General features: G+C 46.5%; 1 protein-coding gene and 1 long non-coding RNA gene across 3 annotated transcripts in view; one reads left to right on the top strand and one right to left on the bottom strand.

Moving 5' to 3' along the window:
* Positions 1-1,283: 1,283 nt before the first annotated feature.
* On the bottom strand, positions 1,284-8,204 carry LOC119626852 (uncharacterized). Its single transcript, XR_012089185.1, has 2 exons — positions 4,802-8,204; positions 1,284-2,420 (listed from the first exon to the last, which is right to left on the bottom strand). It is a non-coding gene; the product is annotated as an uncharacterized lncRNA (long non-coding RNA).
* Positions 8,205-8,282: 78 nt separating this feature from the next.
* TRAM2 (translocation associated membrane protein 2) overlaps positions 8,283-25,305 on the top strand; it is a 79,326-nt gene continuing 62,303 nt past the window's right edge. For both annotated transcript variants that reach the window (XM_073006062.1, XM_007972256.3), the window contains exon 1: positions 8,283-8,522. In XM_073006062.1, coding sequence (XP_072862163.1) covers positions 8,403-8,522 — 120 coding nt within the window. In that variant the 5' untranslated portion in view covers positions 8,283-8,402. The remainder of the gene's footprint in view (positions 8,523-25,305) is intronic.

Genomic DNA, 25,305 nt, shown 5'->3' with positions numbered 1-25,305 from the left:
AGCTAGTTTTTGTATTTTTAGTAGAGACAGGGTTTCACTTATATGTGGGCCAGGCTGGTCTCGAACCTCAGGTGATCCACCTGCCTCGGCCTCCCAAAATGCTGGGATTACACGCATGAGCCACCGTGCCCAGCCCTAAGGTAGTTTTTAATACCTCAAATCTTAATTGCATTCACTCTTATATTTAGCATATTTGATGCCAGGAGGAGATATTTTTTTCTTAATTTTTTTTTTTTTTGTAGAGATGGGGTGTCTCCCTATGTTGCCCAGGTGATTCTCAAACTCCTGGGCTCAAATGACCCTCCTGCCTTGGCCTTCCAAAGTGCTGGGATTACAGGCATAAGCCAACATGCCCAGCCCTGGAGCAGATCATTTTTAACCCCTTGCCCTCTCAATGAAAATGAAAAGAATGCCCCCCCCACACACACACACACTGCATGCCATGAAACAAATGATAGTATTGGCATTATGCCCTCTATTTCACTAGCTTAAGTTTTAAACACAAATAAAAGGTTCAAGTGGTCATGTAGAATGACAGAATTAAAGTAACCAGTCCTGTTTCTTTGTCTTTACAATCACCATGCTATCACCATTTGAAATTTTTAGTTTAAACACAAGAATCTGTAGTACCAGATTGGAGAAGTGAACTGTGTCCCAAACAAACTCAGATGATTCCAATAGGGTATGAACAAATATGTGTACCTGACACTGCACACATCAGGGGCTGATTGGGTACATGAGTTTCTAGGATTAACTTGCATGTAGAATGCAATGTTTAATTTTTTTTTTAGTTTTTTGAGACAGGGACTCACTTTGTCACCCGGACTGGAGTGCAGAGGTATAGTGATGGCTCACTGTAGCCTTAACCACCTGGGTCAAGCTATCCTTCTGCCTCAGCGCCCCCCGCTCCCCCAGTAGCTGGAACTACAGGTGCATGCCACCATGCCTGGTTCATTTTTTTTTTTTTTTTTTCTCAGTAGAGATGAGGTCTTGCTATGTTGCCCAGGCTGGTCTTGAAATCTTGAGCTCAAGCAATCCTCTGTCCTTGGCCTCCCAAAGTGCTGGGATTGCAGGCATGAGTCACTGCACCCAGCCTGCAAAGTTCATTAAAAGATAAATAATAAAGATATGCAAGTTGAAATTTACATATATATTATTAAGATTCTAAACAGCAATTGTTTAGAACTTAGACCGAAAGATTTGGAGGAGGGAAGTATTTTATTCCTAAAATTGTTTAGCATGTGCAGCACATAGTGATAATAAAAAAGGGGATCAATTTTCAGTCAATTTTAACATTAAATCTTTTATTTTGAAATATTTTTAGGTTTACAGGAGAGTTACAGAAATAGTAGAGAGATTTCCCACATATCTTTCATCCAGCTTACGTAACCACGGTACCTTTATCAAAACAGAAATTAACATGGGTACAATACTGTTAACCAAACTACAGACATTATTTGAATTTTATCAGTTTTTCCACTAATATCTTTTTTCTCTCCCAGGGCTAAGTCCAGGATAGTACATTGCATTTAGAGCTGTATCACTGCTTTAAAATTCTTCCCAAATTCACAATCCGTCATTGCCTGCCCTGGGGGCTGACCGCTTCCAGCTCCCCTACTCCACTTGCCTTGATATACCCCTGATTCCACTAAATTTTTGTGGTATTGGGGGTAAGAAGATCTAATGGCCTCAAGGTAGCAATGGTGTGTTAAAATTTTTTTTTAAATAAAAACAAAATAAAAGAAGATCTAATGGTTGTGAAGTCTCATCCTTTGGTGAAAGCTGCTGTTGAGCCTGATACAATATATTCAACTGCCAGAGCACAGATACTTCTACTTTTCTAGCTGGAGATTCTTTAGCCAGGTAGTCCTTGACAGTGACTGTTAGGTAAACGATATTTGCAAGGTTTAAGTGCCGAGTGCACAGAAATCAGAAAGCAAGGCTTGTTTTAGGCAAATGTGCCACATATCTTGTAAGATAAAGATTTAGATAAAAATATAACTGGTGAAATGCACTGAAAAAAAAATCCTGGCATAGACACTCTGGATGCCTGCTCCATATAAATTCTCCATTTTTCTTTTCATCAGAGTTCTTGTTTTGTTCAGGTAAAAGGTAGCCAGGTTCTTCAAAGGAGGCTGGACTTTTTCTCAGCCTCCCTGAGGATGCATTCTTGGTAATGTTAATCTAATCACATCAATACCATTTACTTTGCCAACGATTGGTTTAGAAATGGGCATGGGATACAATCTGGTCAATAAGGCATGAGGAGAAGTCTGAGGTTTCCAGGAAAGTTTTCTTCACCCTTCAAAAGTCCCTTTCCTTCTTGTCTGAATTTTGGGTCTTGTTGTTTGAGTTATTCTGTGTTAAAGGATAGAAGACCTGGAGCTGTTGCAGCCACTTTGCAACCATGAGGGGTAAGCCTGTGACAAAAGCAAACAAGTTTCAAAGTGGATGGATAGTGAGATCCTAGTCTTTGATGCATTACTTATCCCTAGGAATGAACTAAGTCTGGGCTTCTTGTTATGTGAGAAAATAAATTTTCCACTTTGGGGAAAGGACAGCTACTGGAAAGGATTCATCAACACAAAAGCATGCTGTGCTCCATGTAGATAAGGTTGGGGATAGTGGTCATTCTTACACAGCCCACAGCAACAGCATCTCTCATTCAATCATGCGTTCAACCAATATCTGATGAGAACATAAGATGTGGGACTCTTGTGCTTTATGCTGTTGGACTATGACAGTTCTCCATGGCAGGATTCATGCCTTGAAGGATCGCACCACATAATGAGCGGTAAAACTCATAGATAAACATACCGATTGCAGGAGGACCTGGTCCTAGCTGATAGCTACACACAAATTGCTGTGTCGATGCCCCCAGACTAATGCCATGAAGCTTAGTGATAGAAGAGGTGCACACTCTTTATCTTGAAAGATGGTTAACATTGAGAGGTGAACAAAAACACACAGACATAGGGATTGGAAATCATAAGTTCTGTTTTGTAAAGAGGGAGTAATCTAATTTAGTTAAGAGTTGAGGCCAGTTGCAGTGGCCCATGCCTGTAATCCCAGCACTTTGGGAGGCTAAGGTGGGCAGATCCCTTGATGCCAGGAGTTCAAGACCAGCCTGACCAACATGGCAAAACCCTATCTCTACTAGAATACAAAAATTAGCCAGGCATGGTGGCACATGCCTGTAATCCCAGGTACTTTTGGGAGACTTGAACCCAGGAGGCAGAGGTTGCAGTGAGCCAAGATCGTGCCACTGCACTCCAGCCTGGGTGACACAGCAAAGCTCTGTCCCCCCAAAAAAAAAAATTGATATAGCCGAATTGTCGGCAGCCATGACTAGATAGGTAGACAGGGAGAGGTAGTGCCTACCTGACAGTGCTGTGCTTTAGGAAGCCTGAGCGGGCTGAAGTATGGTCCAGCAAAGGGAACCCTGTGCTGAGAGCCTGACTGGCTGGTCTGAGTCCAGCTTCAGCTACCTACTCATTATGTGGCCCTTGGTCAGTCATGTCTCAGAACAGCTACAAGAAAGGGCTGGTAATAACCAGTCTTACCTCCTTCACAGGGTGACTGTAAAGTGCAATATAAATGTAAGGGGTTGTTATTTCCTCCACATCCAGATGGAACTGTGTTCACCCATTTCTAGGTCCCTGATCCTTGTCAGGAGAGTTTTCCCTTTTGTTCCTATTGCTGGAGCCACCCTCCGGTCTCCTCCTCGGTTTCATCAGTGATCTCCCGTATCTCATGTATTTTCAGTATTTCCCTGTCTCCTGGTTTCTCCTCTCTGTCTCCAAATATGTTCCAACCTCAAAAATTAAATATAATTTAAAGATCCTTCCCTAGATCTTCCATAGCCCTCAAAACACCATCCATTTCTCTTTTTCTCACAAAACATTTTTTTTAGAAATAGACGTTTTTACCCACCTCCTTTTCTCAACTTCTACCTACTGTTAAGCCCACTCCAATGTTCAATTAAGTGGTCTCTAAAAGCCAGGATGGCTGAATCTAGGGGCTTCATCTCATTCTCATTCTGCCTGATTCAACCCGTCCTTAATGAAATTCTTATGACGTGGCTTCCTCTACGCCACCCTTTCCTTTTCCTCATCTTCCCCCATTCTGAGTGTCGGGGTTCACCAGGATTCTGCTGACCTCAGACTTTTTCTCATTCTCTCAGGAACACTCATGTAACCTGATGACTTCAACCGTCCTACTGAAGATGAACTGAAAATACTTTAGTTGTGATTTTCCCTCCCCAAATTCAATACAACAGTTTCCAACTGAGCTGTCAAAGTGTTCCATGGCTCCTCAACCTCAGCTTGCTCAAAGTGGAGGCCATCTTCTTGTCCTCCCTTAAACATGCTCTTTATCTGCTATTCCAAATAAATTTTTAATGGTCCCACCATCATTTCTGTCATCCCAGATGCAAGTTCTGACTCATTCGACTCCCTTTTATTCTTACTGCTACTGTTCTTTGAGAAGTGCTAGCCAGACACAGTGGATCATGCTTGTAATCCCCGTACTTTGGGAGGTAGAGGCAGGAGGATCACTTGAGCCCAGGAGTTCGAGACCAGCCTAGGCAACATAGGGAGATCCTGTCTCTAAAAAAAAATAAAAAATAAAAATTAGCCAGGCATGGTGGTGTGCACTTGTAGTTGCAGCTACTCGGAAGTTGAGGCAGGAAGACCACTTAAGCCCAGGAGGTTGGGGCTGCAGTGAGCCGTGATTGCGTCACTGCACTCCAGCCTAGGTGACAGAGACCCTGTCTCAAAAAAAAGAGAGAAGTGTTAATTACTTTACTGGACTGTTATAATAGCTTCCAAAGTGGTCTTCCTGTTTAAATCAGGATGGTCTTCCATACTCCTGATAGTTCTTCTCTAAAGACAGATCTGGTCATGCTTAAAAGCTTTCCATTTCTTGCCGGGTGCAGTGGTTCACGCCTGTAATCCCAGCACTTTGGGAGGCTGAGGCGGGCGGATCACCTGAGGTCGGGAGTTCAAGACCAGCCTGACCAACATGGAGAAACCCCATCTCTACTAAAAATACAAAATTAGCCGGGCGTGGTGGCACATGCCTGTAATCCCAGCTACTCGGGAGACTGAGGCAGGAGAATTGCTTGAACCCGGGAGGCGGAGGTTGCGGTGAGCTGAGATGCTGCCATTGCACTGCAGGCTGGGCAACAAGGGCGAAACTCCATCTCAAAAACAAACAAACGAAAAACATCAACTTTCCATTCCTTCCCATTGTTTGCAGAATAAAGTCACAATTCTTTACCACAGTATGCAAAACCTGCCACAATCCAGCTCTGTCTTAACTCTCCAAATTCATCTACCACATCTTTTTGCATTTTCTGACAGTACAATCTGTCAGGTAAAGGCCCAGCCCAAATGACCTCCTCCCCACACCCCCAGACAGAATTAAGTTACCTTTTGCTTGTACTCAGAGTGTGCATTTTTCAGGTTATTCTTAGAGTCACCAGCATCACACTGAATTGTAATGATGTCTCAGTCTATTCTAAAAGATTGTAAGCTTAGCAGTATTAACTACTTCTTGCTGTATAAGAAATTACAATAAAATTTAGTGGTTTAAAATAGCAAATATTTATTCTCTTCCAGGTGCAGTGGGTCAGGAATTCAGGAGTGGCTTACCTGGCTAGTTCTGGCTCAGGGTCTCTCATGAGGTTGTAGTCAAGAGATTAGCAGTGGCTGATGTCATCTGAAGGCTCAACTGGGGCTGGAAAATCTGCTTCCAAGGTGGCACACTCATGCCTGGCAAGTCAGGGATGGTTGTTGGCAGAAGGCCTCAGTCATACAGAGGATATGCCTCCACAGGACTATGAGTATCCTCACAAAGTGGCAGCTGGTTTCCTCCAGAGGGAGTGACGTGAGAGAAAGAAAGCAGAAACCCCAAATGCCTCTTCTGGCCTAGTCTTGGAAGTCACATACCATCACTTACGCTATATTCTATCTGTTAGGAGTGAGCCACTAAGTCCAGCCCACACTCAAGGGGAGGGGAACGAATTGCCTCTTTCTGACAGGAGGAATATCGAAAAACTGGAGGACATACACTCATATGCCATGTAATGATGTTCTGGTCAAACAACATATATAACAGTTGTTCCACAAGATTGCAATGGAGCTGAAAATTTCCTATCACCTAGTGATGTCATAGCCACTGTAACACGGTAGGGCAATGCATTAACCACGTGTTTCTGGTGATGCTGGTATAAACAAACACCGTGCTGCCCATAGTATAGTATAGTATAGTATAGTATAGTATAGTATAGTATAGTATAGTATAGTAGTGTAGCAAAAGGCTGGGTGCAGTGGCCTGTAATCTCAGCAATTTGGGAGGCCCAGATGGGCAGATCACTGAAGGTCAGGAGTTCAACACTAGCCTGGCTAACATGGTGAAACCCTGTCTCTAGTAAAAATACAAAAATTAGCAGGGGGTGGTGGAGGGCACCTGTAATCTCAGCTACTAGGGAGGCTGAAGCAGCAGAACTGCTTGAACCTGGAAGGAGGAGGTTCCAGTGAGCCAGATGGCGTCGCTGCACTTCAGCTTGGGCAATAGAGAATCCGTCTCAAAAAACGGCGGATCACTTGCGGTCAGGAGTTTGAGACCAGCCTGGCCAACATGGTGAAACCCCCATCTCTACTAAAAAATACGAAAATTAGCCATGTGTGGTGGCACACACCTGTAGTTCCAGCTACAGGCTGAGGTATGAGAACTGCTTGAAGCCGGGAGGCAGAGGTTGCAGTGAGCCAAGATCTCGCCACTGCACTCCTGCCTGGGCGAGAGTTAAGACTCTGTCTCAAAATAATAATAATAATAATAATAGCAGCGGTGGGAGTAACTGTTAAATTCAACCATCTGAACCTATAAATAAACCAATTGTATAAAGTTCAACCTCACAGATGTGGCCGCATGTTGAAAATTTGAACACATCTTCACAGCTGGAAAATCAAGGTGCTTCAGCGTTCTTGATCTTTTCTGTTCCTCACAAGACGAAGGTTCAACTTTGAGAAACGTCAGTCTTGAAGTTAAATGAGGTTTAGTCCAATCTAGGCACTACTTTTTCATTTCCTTGAGAGTCAGATAAGGGAATTACAGACCCAAGACTGTATGCTTAAGGTGGAGTGTAAATTGAGGAAGTAAAATTTCTCTAGGAACTCCATCCTTTCTCAATTACATTCCACCCCGTGCCACTTTTAAAAAATCATATTTACTTAGAAGTGAAACAACTGTGGACCTAATAAAAAACGGAATAGGAATTAGTTTTTTGTTCATTACGTATTTCTGCACATCTAGAAAGTAACTGACTCCCTCATTACTGGTAGGATTAAATCCAATATTTGAGAATATAAATTAATTTATTAAAAACACCTTTTGTCCTTCCAGGAGTACTTTTAAGATTTAATATTAAATAGAAACTTTCAATGAGAAAGTGCCTCCCTTTTTTGCTTCTTCTGTGTTTATTCTTCCACTTCTTCTGATTAATATGTAAGGTAGACTTTCGGTGAGATGTGTGTAGCTAATTAATGGTGGCGTGAGGTTCCCAAAAGTTACTGGGCAAAACTGCAATCATCCACCCTCTCCCCGCATTGGAGGGAAAGCTCCCCTAAGGCAGGGTCTTTCGGTTTGTTGATCTGCGCATTCACACAACCTGAACCGTGCCTAGCCCACTGCAAGTTCTCGATAAATACTTGAGTAATCTCCATTCACTGATTGTCCGTGCAGGGCGCTGTGGCCAGCGAAAAGGCCGGTTCGCAGCTTCCCTGCTTCCGCCGCACCCGCGCTGCCCTCAACCCCCAGGGCCACAGCCCGCAACCCTGAGAGTATCCGGCTGCCCGGCCACCCCCGGGGCGCTCGCTGCCTCCCGGGCCTGCCCTTCCCGCGGAGGAAGGAGCAGAGCGAGGAGTGGGAAACCTGGGCCCACTTCCTGTCCGGGCAGGCCCGGGCGCCCGCCTCCTCCGCGGCCTGCTTTCTCCGCCGTGAGCGGCTGAGCCCCCGGCCCCGAGAATGCGCCCGGGCGCGGCGCTGCCGCGGGACAAGGAGGAGCCGGGTCCCGCTCGCCGCCCCCGGATGCCTCCGCCCCGGCCGCCAGCGCGTGCCCAGCGGCTAGAGGGTTAAGCGCGCGGAGGGCGGGGCCGGGCGCGCCGAGTGCGGGCCGCGGGCTGGGCGGGGGCTGCGGCCGGGGGCGGTTACGGGCGGCGGGGGCGGGGGCGGGCGGAGGAAGGGGGCGGGCCCCGAAGTTGTTCCGCGCTGGGCGGGCGGGCGGCTGTGGGAGAGCGGGCGGCGGGCCGGCGGGCGGACCGGGCCGGGGCTGGAGAAGTTTGCGCTACGGTTCGTGAGCGCAGGGTGCGGGCCCCGCCGGCCGCTGCGCGCCCGCTGCCATGGCTTTCCGCAGGAGGACGAAAAGTTACCCGCTCTTCAGCCAGGAGTTCGTCATCCACAACCATGCGGACATCGGCTTCTGCCTGGTGCTCTGCGTCCTCATCGGGCTTATGTTCGAGGTGAGAGCCTGGGGAGGAGGGAGCTGGAGGGACAGTGCCCCCTGTCGTGCGCCACCCGGCACACCCCTGCGGGTCAGCGGGCCCTCCTCTGATCTGGGGCTCCTGGCTGCCGTGTACGTTATCTGCACCCCAGCTTTGTGCACTGTATCCCTCCGGCCTGTACCCTGGCCAGCCCAGACAGCACCCTCAGCTCCGCGCCGTGCCAGCCATGCCATGCTCTGCCGCTCCCTTGAGGACTCACCGTATCCTGCAGCTCTGTCTGCAGCCCTGAAACCCCAGCCTGGCCTCGAACCAACCGCCGCGCTGCCACCCTGGCTTGACGCGTGGGGTTTCCTTTCTGAAGTCCGGGAGCCAAGCCCAGAGACTCCCAGACCGGCAGTCATTGCACAATCCCCTCTTCCCCCGAGGGGTGGCCACTAGCTCTTCTGGGCTTTTCCAGTAGGAGAGACCCTGACCCTTTTCCACTTCCTATCTGATTTTCTGGGTGTTTTGCATCTCAGCTCTGGAACGTGCTGGGATGTTCACGTGTGGCCCTGGCCCCATCCCAGCAGTGGCCTTCTGCACTCCTCTCGCTCCCACTTTTTTGCTGTGCTCTAGAAGGCCAGTTTTTGGATATCCTTGACCACTCCGTGGACTGTCCCTTTAGATACATCTGCGGCGACCCAGAGTTTCACCCCCTTTACAGAGACAAGAAGAGAGACAGGGATACCCTCCACTTTTTGGGGAAGTTGGTTCTCTTATAGTGTAGGAGTGGCGGGCAGAGGATGGGGATCCCACCCCGACAGCAATGTCCTGGTGTTGGCCTCCCAGGCAGGGAGTTGTAGAAAGCCAGCAAGGGGTCAGAATTCACAAGACTGATGGGAAGGATTCCCTACTCTTGCAGAGCAAGAAAAATGTGATATTCAAAAGTGGGAAGAACTGGAGGAAGGTTGGCAAGGGTTTGTTGCGGTATACTTGTCTCAGAAGTGGGATATATGAGCGACATTCCCCTCACTCTCACTGCGGTCTCCTCTGGTTCCTGAGACTCCTTGTCCTCCCTTCTGGGCCAGGTTGCCTCTTGCATTCTCATGGTTGGGTTAGGAAGCTGTGATCATTTACAAACTTCCTCGGAGATGGAGGATGGCTTGCCTGGCTAAATTTCCTTCCCTGTCCCTCTGTCTCCGGGTTCCCTGTATCTCTATGAATGACAAGGGCCCTAATTGGCTGGCGAAGCTGCTCTCAAGCTGGGAACATTCTTGTGGTGTCCAAGTCAGGGTTGGATGAATGAATGTGTCCGTGGCTGGGCTTTAGGGTCTGTAGGAAATAAACGGTGTTGCTAGGACTGGGGTCTCCACTCCAGTTTTTGGTAGTGCTCCTTTAATTCAGTCCCTCTGTTCTTCCTCTCCCTCTCATAGCGCTCTCTAGTGGTATATTGGATCAGGCTTGCTCCACCTTGTTCTGGGTTCTCTCCTGGAAGTGTGTGGTATCACACAGAGTCATATCCCTGTGTCTCAGTCCCTGTTCTGTGACTAGTCTGACTGAAAACTGACCGCAGCCTCAGTTTCTCCATCATTAAAGACGTTAATAGAACTGGTCTTCCACACAGGGTGATTGTAAGGTTTAACTGAGATCATATCAGCAACAAAAGCCATAACATCTACCAACATGAAAAAGTCTCTTGCGCCTGGAGCCCTGTGATTATTTATTATAATAACAGCTTAACAAAATAACAGAATTTCCTTTGCCCAGTGCGTTCTCTCCTGTCTGTTTGCTGTCCTCCATTCTAAGAGGACTCCAAGTGCGTGTCCCCAGCCTTGGAGGGTGTGGCTGGAAAGATACACGTGACAGCTGTAAACCTCAAAGCCACAGGCTCTGCAGCGGCCAAGTTTCTCGCATAGCCTGTGGCTCTTTCGTATTTCTAGCATTTGTTAGGGTTTGTGGCCCTACCTGCTTTATCTTTGCTCAGAAAGAGCTGCCAGCGCTTGAGTTTGGTACCTACCTCGTTCCCCCGGTCTCTAGTCTTATGGAAAGTCCTGTGCATTAAACCTGCCACTCTAGAAGTTGAAAGGTGCTAAGAACTCTTACTTCCAGCACCTGGTGAAAGAGAAAGGCCCAAGACGAGAAAAACAACAAACAAACAAAACTACTCTTTCTCCCCCTTAGGCTTGGATTGGGGAATGTACCTAGGCCCCTGGTTGAAATGCCTACAGGCCCCCTTTTCCTGCCAACCCCATCGCTTGTTCCCGTAGCACCTTGAACCTACAGGACCTGCAGGGCAGCTGTCTCCTTCTTTTGGAGGCACTTTGTGAGATTATCAGTCTGTGCTTCTCTGGGAGGAAGAGGGCTTTGCCCTAAGCCTCCAGTAAGAAGGTCTTGTGTTCTTTTGTGCCGGGCACATGGCGGGCGGCCTCACTGTCTTTACCTACTGACTGACTCTCCACAGAGATAAGTGTTCCTTTTGGTGGAGAGGGGGAGTTTGGAACTGCTGCCTCTATCACATGAGATCAGAAGCGTCCTGGATACTGTAGGTACCACAGAGAAACAAATATGGGCATTGTCATACTCAGAGTAAAGCAGGGGGAGACGCCTCATAACCCAGCACAAGACTGGCTGGATATCACTTAGAATCTTCTGGGTTTCCCTCTGGAAGTGTGTGGTGTGCATGTGTGGGTATGTAGGGATGCATATGGTGGGATGGTAGGTGCAACTGGGGACTCATCACCCTTTTCCTAGAAGTGACGACAGGAAGAGGTGCAAGGGGAATGGGAGAAATGGGTGAGAGGACATAGGCTCTTGGGGTTCTGACTTGGCCCCAGCTAGGATGCCTTCATTCAGAAGCTGAGCCAGGAAAACTCAATTATAATTCTTCCCACAAAGAGCGACTTTCTTGGCCATTCCTCCCTCTGGGGTCCGCTGACCTGCGTCTGCTAATGGGCTGGGTCCCTCTCCCGCTGTCAGCCCACGCCCCAGGCGGCCACAGCGCTTGTGTCTGCATTGCATCCCTGCCTTGCTCTTTCCCCAACTCACTGGTCACCTCTTCTGCATTCAGGGGGCTTCTGTTTCCCTGTTAGGGACCCCAGGGCTTACTAGTTCTCTGTCCCCAGGGAGATGATGACTCTAAATTCTTTCCCTTGGGATAATTTCCTTTTGGGAACACACATGAAAGGCTGTCTCTCCTCTCACCGCCCACCCCTATCACTACCCCAATTTTGGTTTAGTTTTGAGCCATCCTGTTTCAAAGGCAGGGGGCAGCTTTCCCCCCCGAACCCAGGTTTTCTCCCAGTCCTAGAGGCTGCTTGGAATAGAGAAGCTGCTCTGTGCGGCCACAGCACTTGGCTAAAAAATGTCAGGAATGTGGAACTTTATTTCCCCCTCCTTGCTTTCCACCGTTAAGTCTGCTTTTGGGAGAGGTGGCACGAGGGGGAGTTTCTACTCTACTCTTTGGTCCTTCAGTCCTGTCTTAGGTGGAGTCTGGCCTGACCGTCAACCAGGGTGTGGACAGCCGGTTGGAGGGTATGTGTGTCAGATTTGAAAGTAGCCACCTCCCCCCACCTTCCCTTCTCCTTCCAGTGTCCCGTTCTGTGCCACGTTTCAAATTGAAACAGGCAGGAGAAGAGGAAAAGTCTTTCATTAGTGAATGGAGAATGAGGAAAAAGGGGGTGCACTGAAGAGAGGAAGCAATTTATATACTACCTTTCAAATGTCATTTCAAGACTGAAACTTTTTTTTTTTTAAGCTCATTTACAGGCTCTGCAGCTGCAAAGAAATGTTTCCACAATTCTGAGCCTATCATTTGTAAGTTTGGTTTCTTTCTGGTCTGTGATGACTTAAAGGTTTAGGGACCCAGAGGAGTTCTTGGTGGTGGCTGGTTTTTGCTTTTTAATTGTTTCGGAGGCAAATTTGGCAGATTTACCTTTTCTTCAGGAACCACCTTCTTCCCTGCTTCTGACACTGATTGACTTGTCAGGGTGAAATGTTTGTAGCATATATAATGGAGCCCATTATGTCACCACCTGCTAGTACATGGCTTCCATGGCACTGGTTCACATCCTCCCAGACATATCTGTAGGCATCATAACCTGAAATGTGGCTGCGGGTCCTGTCTGTGAATGTTAGCAGCATCATAAAACAATCCTGCTCCTATTGTGTTCATAGAAAGACGTATGCAAATGGCGCACATATACATCTGTGGACATGGGCCAACTTGAGAAGGAGTCTCGCTCTGTGTTCTGTGGTGCGATCTCGGCTCACTGCAGCCTCTGCCTCCCAGGTTCCAGTGATTCTTTTGCCTCAGCCTCCCAGGTAGCTGAGATTATAGGCACGTGCCACACACCCGGCTAATTTTTATATTTTTAGTAGAGACGGGGTTTCACCGTGTTGGCCAGGCTGGTCTCCAACTCGTGACTGCAGGTGATCCGCCTGCCTTGGCCTCCCAAAGTGCTAGGATTATAGGCCTGAGCCACCGCACCTGGCCTTTTTGACTAACTTCTAATGCACTTTTGAAGAAGTGCCTTTGCCAGCTTTTCTTGTTCCTAACTTTATGCATCTCCCTTTTAGCCTTTTACTTACTCTATCCATGGTGTTCTAGAGAAGTTAGACAGGAAATCAAGGAGGGTTACTTATTCTCTTGGGCGCTCTTGTTCTGTGATTGGATTTCTATACGGATGCCTCCATGATATGAGCAACAGAGCAGACATTTGGAGCTAGATTTTCTACTGGTCAAGCCTCAAGTGTAATCCTATCCTATGGGATGTAAGGGCACACTGATTTTTCCTGTTTCTTTCCTTGGCACAAATGGGATATCCAGGAAAGTGACATTGATCGGCTAATGACTTTTTAACCCTAACTACCCAGTGAAGGCTAATATGTGTAAAAATACCCAGCACTGTATCTGGCACGTGGACACTTAATGGTCTCAACAAGTACACGGATGACTATTGTTATTGACTTCATTGGTGGGTCTGGGAGTCTTATGTTTCATCCTCAGGTGGCTCACTGAGCTTCCTGGCTATATTTTGTTTTAGAGATGATATGTTTTGAGATGGAGACCTTTCCCCCAAGTTCTCCACTGCTAGCCATCTAATCTCCAAACAGACCAATCTCTCTACCCCAGAACTTCTTTTCCCCACGGAGCCTGGGTGCAGCTGCTCCACAGAGAACACCTGTTTTCTCTTTGACACCATCTTATTAGAACACAGGCTGTGGGTACTGGAGGGTCTTAGGGCTGCCACTATTAACTTTGTGGAGAAGCAAAAACCACAGGGAGACTGCCCTGCAAGTTAAATAGGTAGCACTTTTCTCTTGCCTGCTCTGTTGTCTGAACCCTCAGTCACTCGTTTCTCGGGGGCACCGTCCGGACCAGTCACAACAGAGCGCCTTAGTCCCGACTGTTTGTAGAATAACATGTGTTGCTATGGTGAAAGCTTCACTCTGGCAGGCATGAGCTCCTTTTTGATCTGCTTCTTCATGGGCAGGGGCCCCAGAAATCACTCTGTGGCATAGTTGATGTACCTCTCGTTCCCACCCTGATAAATGACGAAGCCAGAGGGTTGATAAGAGCGGATTAGAGTTCCCAAATGACAGAAGTGCTTTCTAATCAGCGAGAGCGCTATTAGCAGGCTTTGGTGGGAAACTTTACTGATAGTATCTCTTAACCTTTTTATTCAGCTCTGTGTATCTGGTATCCATTGGTACCTAATGGTTAAAGAAAAGAGCGGGGGTGGGGGCGGGGGGAACAGTAAAAGTACTAACATGGTTCCTGAACAGCCCTTCTTATTTCACAAACAGACCTTTATCTTTTATACATTCTATTACTTTGCCTTGGTATACCTCTACTGTCTCAGATGTCCCACAGTAGAGGAGAACCACACCTAACTTGGTCGCAGCTGGTTAACATTGCGAGTTAACTGTGTGGTTTAAAGAGCTTTGCAAGTGACTCTTGGAAAAAGTCCTTGCTTTTCAGCAGGGGAAATGGAGGCAGGGTGTGTGTGTGTAGGGGGCAGGGGGGATTGAGGCAGATCTCTGAGGCCTCTGGTGAGTTTATAGGAGCCCAGGATTAGGAGAGGGGCTGCCCTGTGACTTTCCACTAAGCCACGTTGCCTTGTGATGGCTTTCCGCATTTGTCTGGAGGGGCTGGCAGCACTTTACATCTGTGAAATGCTTCACTCGCCTCACCCTGTAATCGGGATGGTTTATAGGGGTTGCCATACTCGTCCGGAGCCTGGCTTCTAGAGCAGAGACTTGGCCAAGGACCATCCACTCCAAGTTAGAGTCGGAGCCAAAATAAGAACTCAGCAACGTCTGGCTCACATGTAGAGCTCAGCCCTAATGCTTCCACAAATGGGGTGTCTATGGAATGTAGCCACAGGCTGCTTTATTTTTCTTTGTCTGAGTGGAATCTGTTTATTACCTGGAAGTAATGTCTGTGGCTCTTTGTTCCACTTGGAGGCTTTTCTGCCTGGAACAATTATTGAAATTTGCATCTCCCTGAAAGAGACTACAGGGAGTGACCCAAATGTGTGTGTATATAATGTGTGAACATAAGCAAACACACAGGAGCTTTACCTACTAGTAAAGTTACTTCCTGCTGCTAGACAGCATCTGTGTAAGAGAAGATGACTCTGGCTGTTATATTTTTACTGCCCTTATCATCAAGTTAACATTGTAGCTGTAGCTCAAGGGCACATCTTTGCTGTGTATTTTATAAGTTTAAAATCTTAGAGGGAAACCTAAGAAGTCTTCTACTGTGTTTACAGAAAAACAAAATAAGACCCTTATTGACTGGGAGATTTGCCCAGGATAGTAGAGTGAATTTTTGGCAAAACGGAGGCTAGAATCCAAGTCTTCTGACTCATCTCTGGTGGTCTTCTACAGCTCTGCCCACTGGAATTCCAGACTCTACCTTTGAATGCCAATATTTTTGTAGAAGTCTTGAAATTGAGTGCTGTGCTCATTTATTTGGCAGCTTTTTATTGAGTGCTTGAGTGCCTGTTCTGGGCCTGTGCTGAGCTCTGGGAATGCAGAGATGAATAGGTGGGGTCCCTCTCCTCAAAGAGGTCTTAGTGTGGTAGCTTAAAGCTGATAGATTGTTTGTGGATAGGAGTCAGGTCTCCAACTTGATGTGAGTGGCAGGTGCGTCCTCAGACTATTGGACCTCAACCTCTAGCCATCGCTGTTGATGGAAGGGGTGGTTTATTAAATTAAGTAATAATGCCCTAGGTGTAGTGTAGTCAGTATTCAAGGAGAAGAGTGGCGGTCACTTTTAGATACCTTGTGAGGCACAGTTGGTACCCTTATACATACGTTATTGCGTAAAGGCAATCTGTTTGGGCTGCTATGACAAAAATGCCATAGATTTGGTGGTTTAAACAACCTACATTTCTTTTTTTTTTTTTTTTTTTTAAGATGAAGTCTCACTCTGTCGCCTAGGCTCGAGTGCAGTGGTGCAATCTTGGCTCGCTGCAACCTCCACCTCCTGAATTCAAGCGATTTTCCCACTTCAGCCTCCCAAGTGGCTGGGACTACAGGCACCTGCCACTATGCCTGGCTAATTTTTGTGTTTTTGTGGAGATGGGGTTTTGCTATTTTGGCCAAGCTGGTCTCGAACTCCTGACCTCAGGTGATCCAGCCGCCTTGGCCTCCCAAAGTGTTGGGATTACAGGCATGAGCCACCGCGCCTGGCCCTGCCTTTACTTCTCATAGTTCTGAAGGCTGGGAAAGTCCAAGACCAAGGTGCTGGCCTGTATTGATTGAAACCCTGGCTGGAGTTAGGAGAACTCTTCCATATGGTTTCTTAAGACTTTAAACATCAAACCCAAACATGATCTGTAATGTCTTTTTTGGGTTGGTGGAGCTGATGATTGTACCTCTGATGGGAAGGACATAGCTCTCTGAGCCTCAATTGTCCTGCCTTTGAAATGGAGAGAGGACTTCTTAATAAGGCCCTGAATTTTGCAGGGACAGAGTATTGTTAGTTTAATCAGTTTGTTCCTTCATCTTTATTATAAAAGTGTAGATATTCTCTCTTAGAGTGTGTTTAATTTTTCTTTTTATAGAGAATTTTAAAAAGAGACTGTTGAGGGGCCCACCACTGTTATGAAGACTTCTGTGGCTATTGGAGAGGGAGAAGGACGTACCTACCTCAGGACAAAGGGTAGAGACAGAACTTATGCAATTATTTATCAGCTCCTTTCCTGAAGGTTAAGAGCAGTCTGGGAGCTCCTGACCTGGAGGAGCAATCCCAGGATAAGCAGGCCTTCCCTCCAGCAATTCCTGGAGTCCTGCAGGAAATCACGGGGCCTGCTTCACAATGCCTGGTTTCCGGCTGAGAAGAATTCCTCAGAACTCAGGGCAGAATTGGAACTTTTCAGACCCACGCTTTTGGAGTAGTAGAGACTGTGTTTTTAGTTTGTAGTCCAGCTTTGTACTGGATCAACTTGTGACCTCAGCGGGCAAGGAATAACTTGTTTACGTGGATTTTGTGACTGTTTGGAGGAGGAATGTTGAAGTAGAAAGGAACAGGTGGTAGTTGATTTTTTTTTTTTTTTAAAATAGCAGTTTGGGCTCTGGTTTAGGTATGATGGCTGGAACATGTGCCCTTCTTTCAGGGCTCCTAAGGGATGAGTTATGGCTGGTGCCAGTGGAAGGCCTGCAGCAGGGAGGCGTGCAGTGAAAGGGGCGAGGACAGGGCCTGGATTCTTCCATTAAATAGCCTTGTGGCCCTTGCAAGGCCCTTCACCTCTCTGGGCCTCACGTGCTTCATGGATGTGTCGAATGTCCGGTAGCCTGGTTGTGTCTTCTTAAGAGGGGCCTGTAGAACAGGACTGGAAAATGTGTATAAAACTAAATTGCCGGTCAGAAATTGGGAGGAGAAGGAGAGAGGCACCTTCCCCCAATCCTGTAGCTTTAGGAGTAGTAACTAGGGAAACATTGTGCCTCCATTAGGTTAGTGGGCTCACTTCTAATCTTGGTTTCATTTATTACTTGAGTTGAAAGCAGATTCTAGCACAAATTCGGGGTTGGCATGAAATACGGCTTAAAGGCAGAACCCATGATGGAGAAGGAGAAAATCCGTGTATTGGAAAGGAATCTGGGCTTGGCTTTGTGACCTTAAAATCACCACCCATAATGAACAATGTTGAAGTTTCAAAACTAAATCTGTGGCAATATGGAGAATTTGGCTATCCAGACTGATTCATCTGCAGAAATTTCTGGAAAGCTACAATTTTATAGCCCTGAAGTAAAAAGCAAAGTTGGTCTGCTGCATAGTACATTTTATTACCCAAGAAATGTAAAAGAAACATTTCTGTCATTCTTCGCCCAGCCTGGGAAATATCCACATTCAACACTATTCAACCATTTGGCCATTGAGTTTGATTTTATTTATGATCATTCAGCAAATACACTTACTCTGTACAAAACACTGAAATATGAAATGCAAGCCAGCTAACATATTTGTTGATACAACTCTCTCTACTGTGCTCATTTTGGAGCTTCAGAAAGAAGAGAATGTGACGCGTCTCAGCTACTCTTCCCTGCATTTCCTGGGTCCAGATAACTTCAGGCATGACAACTATGGCCTCGCCAGATTTTCACTGACCACTTACCACGCCTTTAGCCTGCAGCTGTGGCATAGCTAAGTGTAACTTGACCAATGTTGTTGGTTTCTCAGCCCTACCATTTGGGTTGCTGCTCACATGGCCCAAGGGACGTGAGTCTGAACTGAGCTGGTTTTAACCTCTTGCCCCTAGTTCTGCAAATGTTGATTAAGCAGTGCTTTTGTTCGTGAACCATCGTTCTAGATGCTGGGAACACAGAGAAAAAGGACACGTTGCTTAATCACAAGGAATTTACCATCTCGTAAGGGAGATAGATAAAAGGAGGCAAGTACAGTCACTTGATGATGACTACCCCACTTGAGCTGCCGTGTGGGTCTCCTGGTCTAGCATACAGTGGTGCTTAGTAAGTGTAGTCTGCTAGAGGGGATGCTTTGGGAACATGGAGGGGGTGGTCTCCCAGCTCAGATTAGGAATAGATGGATGCTAGATAAGGCCAAAGAAGGAGATATGGGAGGGCGATAGAACAGTCCATCCTTTGTAGACAGATGAGCTGGTGTGGAGCTTTGGACACTCAGCACACTGGTGTCATAGGATGCTCTGGAGGTGGGACGCAGCAGGGACAAGGGACAAGGGTGGAGGTGGGGCCAGATCACCCGAGGGCCCCTTAGGTCCTGTCGTGTAGTTGAGACTGTCCTGGAGGTAATGGGAGCCTTTAAAGACTGTTAGGAAAGACAGCGGTGTGATGAGGTTGCTCTGGAGACTACCAGAGTGGTTTAGGGGATGAGATTAGAGATTAGAGATTAGAGTCTAAAGATTAGAGACAGGAAGTCTGGTTAGGATGCTGGGGCACTGATCCAGGTGAGAAATTCCACCTGGGGACATTCCAGTCTCAACCCCCAACCAGGAAGTAAGCCCCCAAAGCAGCTGAACTGTCTCTGGTGTTGATTCATGCAAGGCCGTTCTCAGCTCTCTTTCTCTTATGTTTCATGTAACACAGGCAAGCAGCAAGGCAGTGGTGGAGTGGGCAAGGACAGTGAAAGCTGGGAGAGAGAAAGGGCTTTTCCCTAGACCTTCTTATAATGCTGAGGTGTGCCATGATGCTGGTGGTGCTCCTGTAACATGCACATCATTCCGTTTCACTGTCTTGCATTGCCTTCATATGGTTTTATCACTGAAGGGTCCAATGGACTTATTATAATAAAAAAGGTATTTGTTTGCGTCTCATGTAACTTCTAATTTTTTAAAAGGTAGGGACCCAGTGAGTTAGAACATCTTTTCCCTCTACCTTTTGTTTTATTAGCTAAATAAGCCATAAAGAAGCTTGCATGCAAGTACCGTGGCCTTACTTAAGGAAACTGGTTTTGTTCCGGTGTTAAGCGGAGGCAGAAGAAGTGGGAACTACCTTTGTGGAGGCTTTTCTAGAGATAGTAGAGGTTGGGAGGGCCATGGCATGTTCGGTGGACAGAAGTAGGCATGGCCTGTATGTGACGTTTATTCAAAAAAGTTACTTAGCACTCACTATGTACTGGGGTCTACCTGTGTTTTGCACCTGAAAGTTCCGATGAAGGTGTCAGTAAGTAATTTTTTGAAGTGCGTGTGATAACGTGAAGAAGACTGGTTGATCCATTGTATGCTGTTCATCTCTAAACTTTTGCCATACCCCCTAGAAATAGATGCAGTGAGATTTTCCCTTTGTCTGATTTCTAGCAGACTAGTTGAGTATCTAGGGGTCTTCTTACCAAGGCCTGTTGGTGACACCACAATTTTATTAGCTCCCATACCGCCATCCCCATGCATGACTGTAGTTTGCATGATCTCTAGAAGAGGGAAATTCAGGAAGTGTATATACCGGAACCGAAACCTGCAGCCATCACTTGCCCTCCCCTGCCTTGCCCCCAATGTCTGTTCACTAAGTTCAGTGGTTTTACCTCCTGAATTGCCCCCAGGTCTCGTCTCGTCCTGATGATCTTTTGTTTTAGCTCAGGCACTTGATATTCCTCACCTAAATGGCTATGGTTGGTCCTAACTTGGACCCCACACTCTCATCTTTTCTGATCCTTTCTCCTCAAAGCTGTCACGGGTTGTCTTCAAACACAGAGCTGAGCTTGGGTCTCCCTACTTAGACTCCTTCCAAGGTGCCTGCCTAAAGGCTGGGCCATTAGCTTGGCGTCAGAGCTTCCCTGCAATCTCAGCCTTTGTCCTGGACTCTGCACCTCCCACAGGCCTCATCCCTGCCCTGACCCTCATTGCAGACCAACCTACCTGTGTTCCCTGAACATTCCCTCCTCCTTCAGGCTTCTCTACTTTTGTTCATGCACCATGCACTCCAAGTCATCTCATTCCCCGTTTCATCCTATAACTGCTATTTCTTTTTTAAGGCCCACCTCAGATATGGCAAAAGCAGCCCCTGCTCAGAAGGTGTTTCCTAGCCTCTCTACCCTGAGAGCGTTAATTCCTCCCTTCTCCCCACCTCTGTCTTTCTCTTGTTTATTCATTCAGCCAGACTTGGACCGACATTTGCTCTCTGCCAAGCCCTGTTCTTGGGGCTAGGGATAAAGGAGAAAGAGGTGAAGATTCTGCCTCCATTGAGTTGAGAGTCCTTAGGGAGTGACAGTGTCACTGCTGCTCTTGTGTGTGGTGGGTACAATGTGTTTGTCTGGGAAGGGAGCATAACCCCCCTGGGAGGGGTAGGGACCGTTCATTTTAAATAGGAGAAGTTTGGGCTGGTCCTTGAGGCTCGAGGGGCATGGGGCAGGCAGATGTGCTGGGGAGAGGGAGTTCCAGGCAGAGAGAAGGCATGGGCGCAGGGGGAGTATGGCAAGTGTCTCTATATTGTCAGAATGGGCTGGGTAGGGGCCGGTTAAGGTTGGAAGTGGTGAGAGGTGACACCGGACTGGCAGGCAGGGTTCTGGCCATGGAGGTGTTTGTTTAAAAATTTGGGTTTGGTCCTCAGCTTAGGTAATAGGGAGCCATTGAAGATTTTTCAGCATGAGAGTGACTCCAATTTGTACTAGGGCGGGGCATGGCTCCTTGCGCTTGCCGTAAGCCATCCCTCCACAACCTCAGGAAACAGGTGTTTCACATGTTCTCAGTATCCCCAGCACCTCTGTACCTACCACGTAGTCAGGATGAATCTATCAGGTATGGTCCCATGTACACACAGGATGGTGTGTGTCTGAGTTGCCTTTCTGCTGCTGCTGGTCATTTGAAGCTTTTCTGTCCATGCTGTCTCTTCTGGGTTCTCGGGTAATCAGTAAGAGATGCTTTTGAGCACATTAGGAATGCTGGCTACTTTAGCATTTGCATGCAGATAGGCTATAATCTTAGCCTTTTAAAGCTTAAAAAAATTTTTTTTTTTTTTTGGAATAGGTACCATTAGGAGATACATTCACGTGGCAAAAAAAAAAAAAAAAGTTTTGGAATCGGTACCATTAGGTGATACATTCATGTGACTCAAAAATAAAAAACATAAAAAGGAATTCATTAAGAACTGCCCGTCCCCACCTGTTCTCATTCAGCTCCCCTGCCCCCAAGTAACCACTTTTTTTTTTTTTTTTTTTTTTTGAGATGGAGCCTTGCTCTGTCCTCCAGGCTGGAGTACAAGCTCTGCCTCCTGGGTTCACACCATTATCCTGGCTCAGCCTCCCAAGTAGCTGGGACTACAGGCGCCCACCACCATGCCCAGCTAATTTTTTTGTATTTTTAGTAGAGATGGGTTTTCACCATGTTAGCCAGGATGGTCTCGATCTCCTGACCTCGTGATCTGCCCACCTCGGCCTCCCAAACTGCTGGGATTACAGGCGTGAGCCACCACGCCCAGCCCCAAGTAACCACTTTTTATTGACTTTTATGTATTTGTCTTGTTGGGTTTATTTAAGCAAATATAAGCAGCTATAAACAAGATATATACTTATATCTGTCTATCTATGTGTCTGTCTCCTTTCCTATACAAAATGAAGTGTATTATTTACACTTTTGCACCTTGCCTTTTCAGTTAACAAAATATCTGGGCGATCTTTCCATGTCAGTACGCAGAGAATTTCCTCATTCATGTGGAAGGCTGCACAGTCTTCCATTGTGCAGGGTCACCTTAATTCATTTAACCAGTCCCCTTTTGACAGACAGTTGGGTCGTTTCCAGTGTTTTGCTCTTATAAACAATGCACTAGTGAATATCTTGGTACATATGTCATTTTGTACCTATATGGGCATTATCTTGTTGGATATTTTCCCAGAAGTGAGATGATAAGGTCAAAACGTTAACTGCATTTGTATTTTTGATAGGTATTGACAAATTGTACTGGTCCTTTTAAAATACGGTGTCCAGGTCAATAAATCAGTTAGCCATAGACTGTTTACTGTATACCCATGGAAATGTATGGTTACATACTGAAAGTTCTACCAGTGCCTTCATTGATCTTGCTCCCTGCTAAATTCTCAGCATCAGAAAACCGAACACTGCATGTTCTCACTCATAAGTGAGAGTTGAACAATGAGAACATGTGGACACAGGGAAGGGAACATCACACACCAGGGCCTGTGGCGGGGTGGGGAGGCGAGGGGAGGGATAGCATTAGGAGAAATACCTAACGTAGGTGACCGGGTGATGGGTGCAGCAAACCACCATGGCATGTGTACACCTATGTAACAAAACTACATGTTCTGCACATGTACCCCAGAACTTTAATTAAAAAAAAATTCTCAGCATCTATCAAGTGCCTGGTATATAACAGGAGGCAAAATACATGTTGGAGTTTTAAAGTTACTCTGTTGGGCACATTTGGATCATGGGGCTTTTTCCTGTTGATTATGTTTCAGCTCCTCTATGATGTTTCTGTTGCCTCTGGCACCTCATACAAGTTACTCAGGACATGCTTCCTCTTTTCACTTGGCCAATCATTCCTCATTCTTCAAGCTGCAGCCCAGTCTTTCTGGAAAGCCCTCCTTTCTCCCTGTACTTCCCTTATCATGGTTCTGATGACCCCAAGTTTATCGTGTGCAGCCCGTCACACTCCACAGCCTCTTTGTGTGTTCTTTGAGGGCAGGAGGCATTGCTTACCATAGTATCTCTAGTACCCAGCACAGCACTTGACATTCTATCGAATCTCATATTTTTTCAGTACATGAGTGGTAAAGTGGAATTACCAGTTGATAACCCCTTTTTATAGTTTTTTTTTTTTTCCCATTTTAAAATTGAGATAGAATTCACGTACCATGAAATTTACCATTTTAAAGTGTACGGTACAGTGATTTTTAAAGTGTATAATACAGTGATTTTTAGTGTATTCACTGTGCTTTATGACATTGCCATTATCTAATTCCAAAACATTTCCATCATCTTCACAAGAAACCTGTTTGGCCGGCACAGTGGCTCACACCTGTAATCCTAGCACTTTGGGAGGCCGAGGCGAGTGGATTGCCTGAGCTCAGGAGTTTGAGACCAGCCTGGGCAACATGGTGAAACTCGGTCTCTAGGGCCTGGCGCGGTGGCTCACGCCTGTAATCCCAGCACTTTGGGAGGCCGAGGCGGGTAGATCACGAGGTCAGAAGATGAAACCATCCTGGCTAACATGGTGAAACCCTGTCTTTACTAAAAATACAAAAAATTAGCTGGGCGTGGTGGCGGGCGCCTGTAGTCCCAGCTACTCAGGAGGCTGAGGCAGGAGAATGGCATGAACCCGGGAGGTGGAGCTTGCAGTGAGCCGCGATCACGCCACTGCATTCCAGCCTGGGCAACAGAGCGAGACTCTGTCTCAAAAAAATAAAAAAAGAAACTCCGTCTCCACTAAAGTACAAAAGAAATTAGCCGGGCATGGCGGCGTGTACCTGTAGTCCCAGCTACTTGGGAGGCTGAGGCAGGAGAATCACTTGAGTCTGGGAGGTGTAGGTTGCAGTGAGCCGAGATTGCACCACTGCACTCCAGCCTGGGTGACAGAGCGAGGCTCCGTCTCTACAAAACAAATGGACAAACAAAAAACTGTTCGGATTCATTTCCCATTGCTCACCATCCCACCTTAATCTCCACTTGCATCTCCACCCCAGCAACAACTCTCTACTTTGTGTCTCTGGACTCGCAAATGGTCATTTAATATAAATGGAATCATACCATATGTGGTTTTTAATACCTGGCTTCTTTCATGTAGCATGTTTTCAGGGTTCATGTATGTTGTAGCGTGTATAAGTATTTCATTTATTTTTATGACGGAATCATTTTATTGTATGGCAAAGTGCATATTGTTTATGCATTCATCAGTTGATGGACATTTGTCTCTATCTTTTGGCGGTTATGAATAATGCTGCTCTGAACATGCATGTGCAAGTTTTTGTGTGGATGTCATGTGTTCAGTTCTCTTGGATATATACCTGGGGGGTGGAATTGCTGGGTCATTAAATAATTTTAATTTGGATGCTGGCAAGGAGCCAGCATCAAAACTATATTGAACAGCTTGTCTTTTTGATCTGAGAATGATAGCTCAGGGCCAGTACTATGAATATTGCCTGTTATTCTGGCTTGCCCCAGCAGTGCTGGTTATTGAGAGTTATATTTGACAAACTGTGAGCCAGTAATCCTCTGTGACTCAGAGCAAATGTTGTCAGAGTTCATACGACAGTTTACTGAATGCTTCTCACTGTGCTAACTCCATGGAGATGCCAAAACACACAGGACACAGGACACAGCTCTTGCTCTAACATCAGAATTCATTTGAAATAACCCAAATATCCACCTACAACGAACGGATTAGGTAAATTGTGAGATAGCCATACAACGGAATACTTTATAGCTGTTGGAAAGAGGATGAGATCAATCTTTCTATGTTGACATCGACTGATATCTGATAAAAAAATAGATTACAAATTAGTATGTATAGGATGAGCCTATTTTAATAAGCAAAACCTTATGTTTATGTGTGCACAGGCGACATCTGGAAAGATCACACACAGCAGACTGTCAACATTGGTATCTCTCTAGGAGATAGGTTATGGAAGACTTCAGCTTTCAACTTTATATGTTTCTCTCTCTCTCTTTTTTTTTTTTTTGAGACAGTTTCGCTCTTGTCGCTCAGGCTGGAGTGCGATGGCATGATCTCGGCTCACTGCAACCTCTGCCTCCCAGGTTCAAGTGATTCTTCTGCCTCAACTTCCTTAAGTAGCTGGGATGACAAGTGCCCGCCACCACGCCCAGCTAATTTTTTGTATTTTTAGCAGAGACGGGGTTTTACCATGTTGGCCAGGCTGGTCTTGAACTCC

The sequence above is a fragment of the Chlorocebus sabaeus genome, chromosome 17 (assembly GCF_047675955.1).
Source record: "Chlorocebus sabaeus isolate Y175 chromosome 17, mChlSab1.0.hap1, whole genome shotgun sequence".
NCBI lineage: Eukaryota > Metazoa > Chordata > Mammalia > Primates > Cercopithecidae > Chlorocebus > Chlorocebus sabaeus.
Note: the sequence above shows the minus strand (reverse complement) of the source record. Positions and strands in the feature narration are given on the sequence as shown.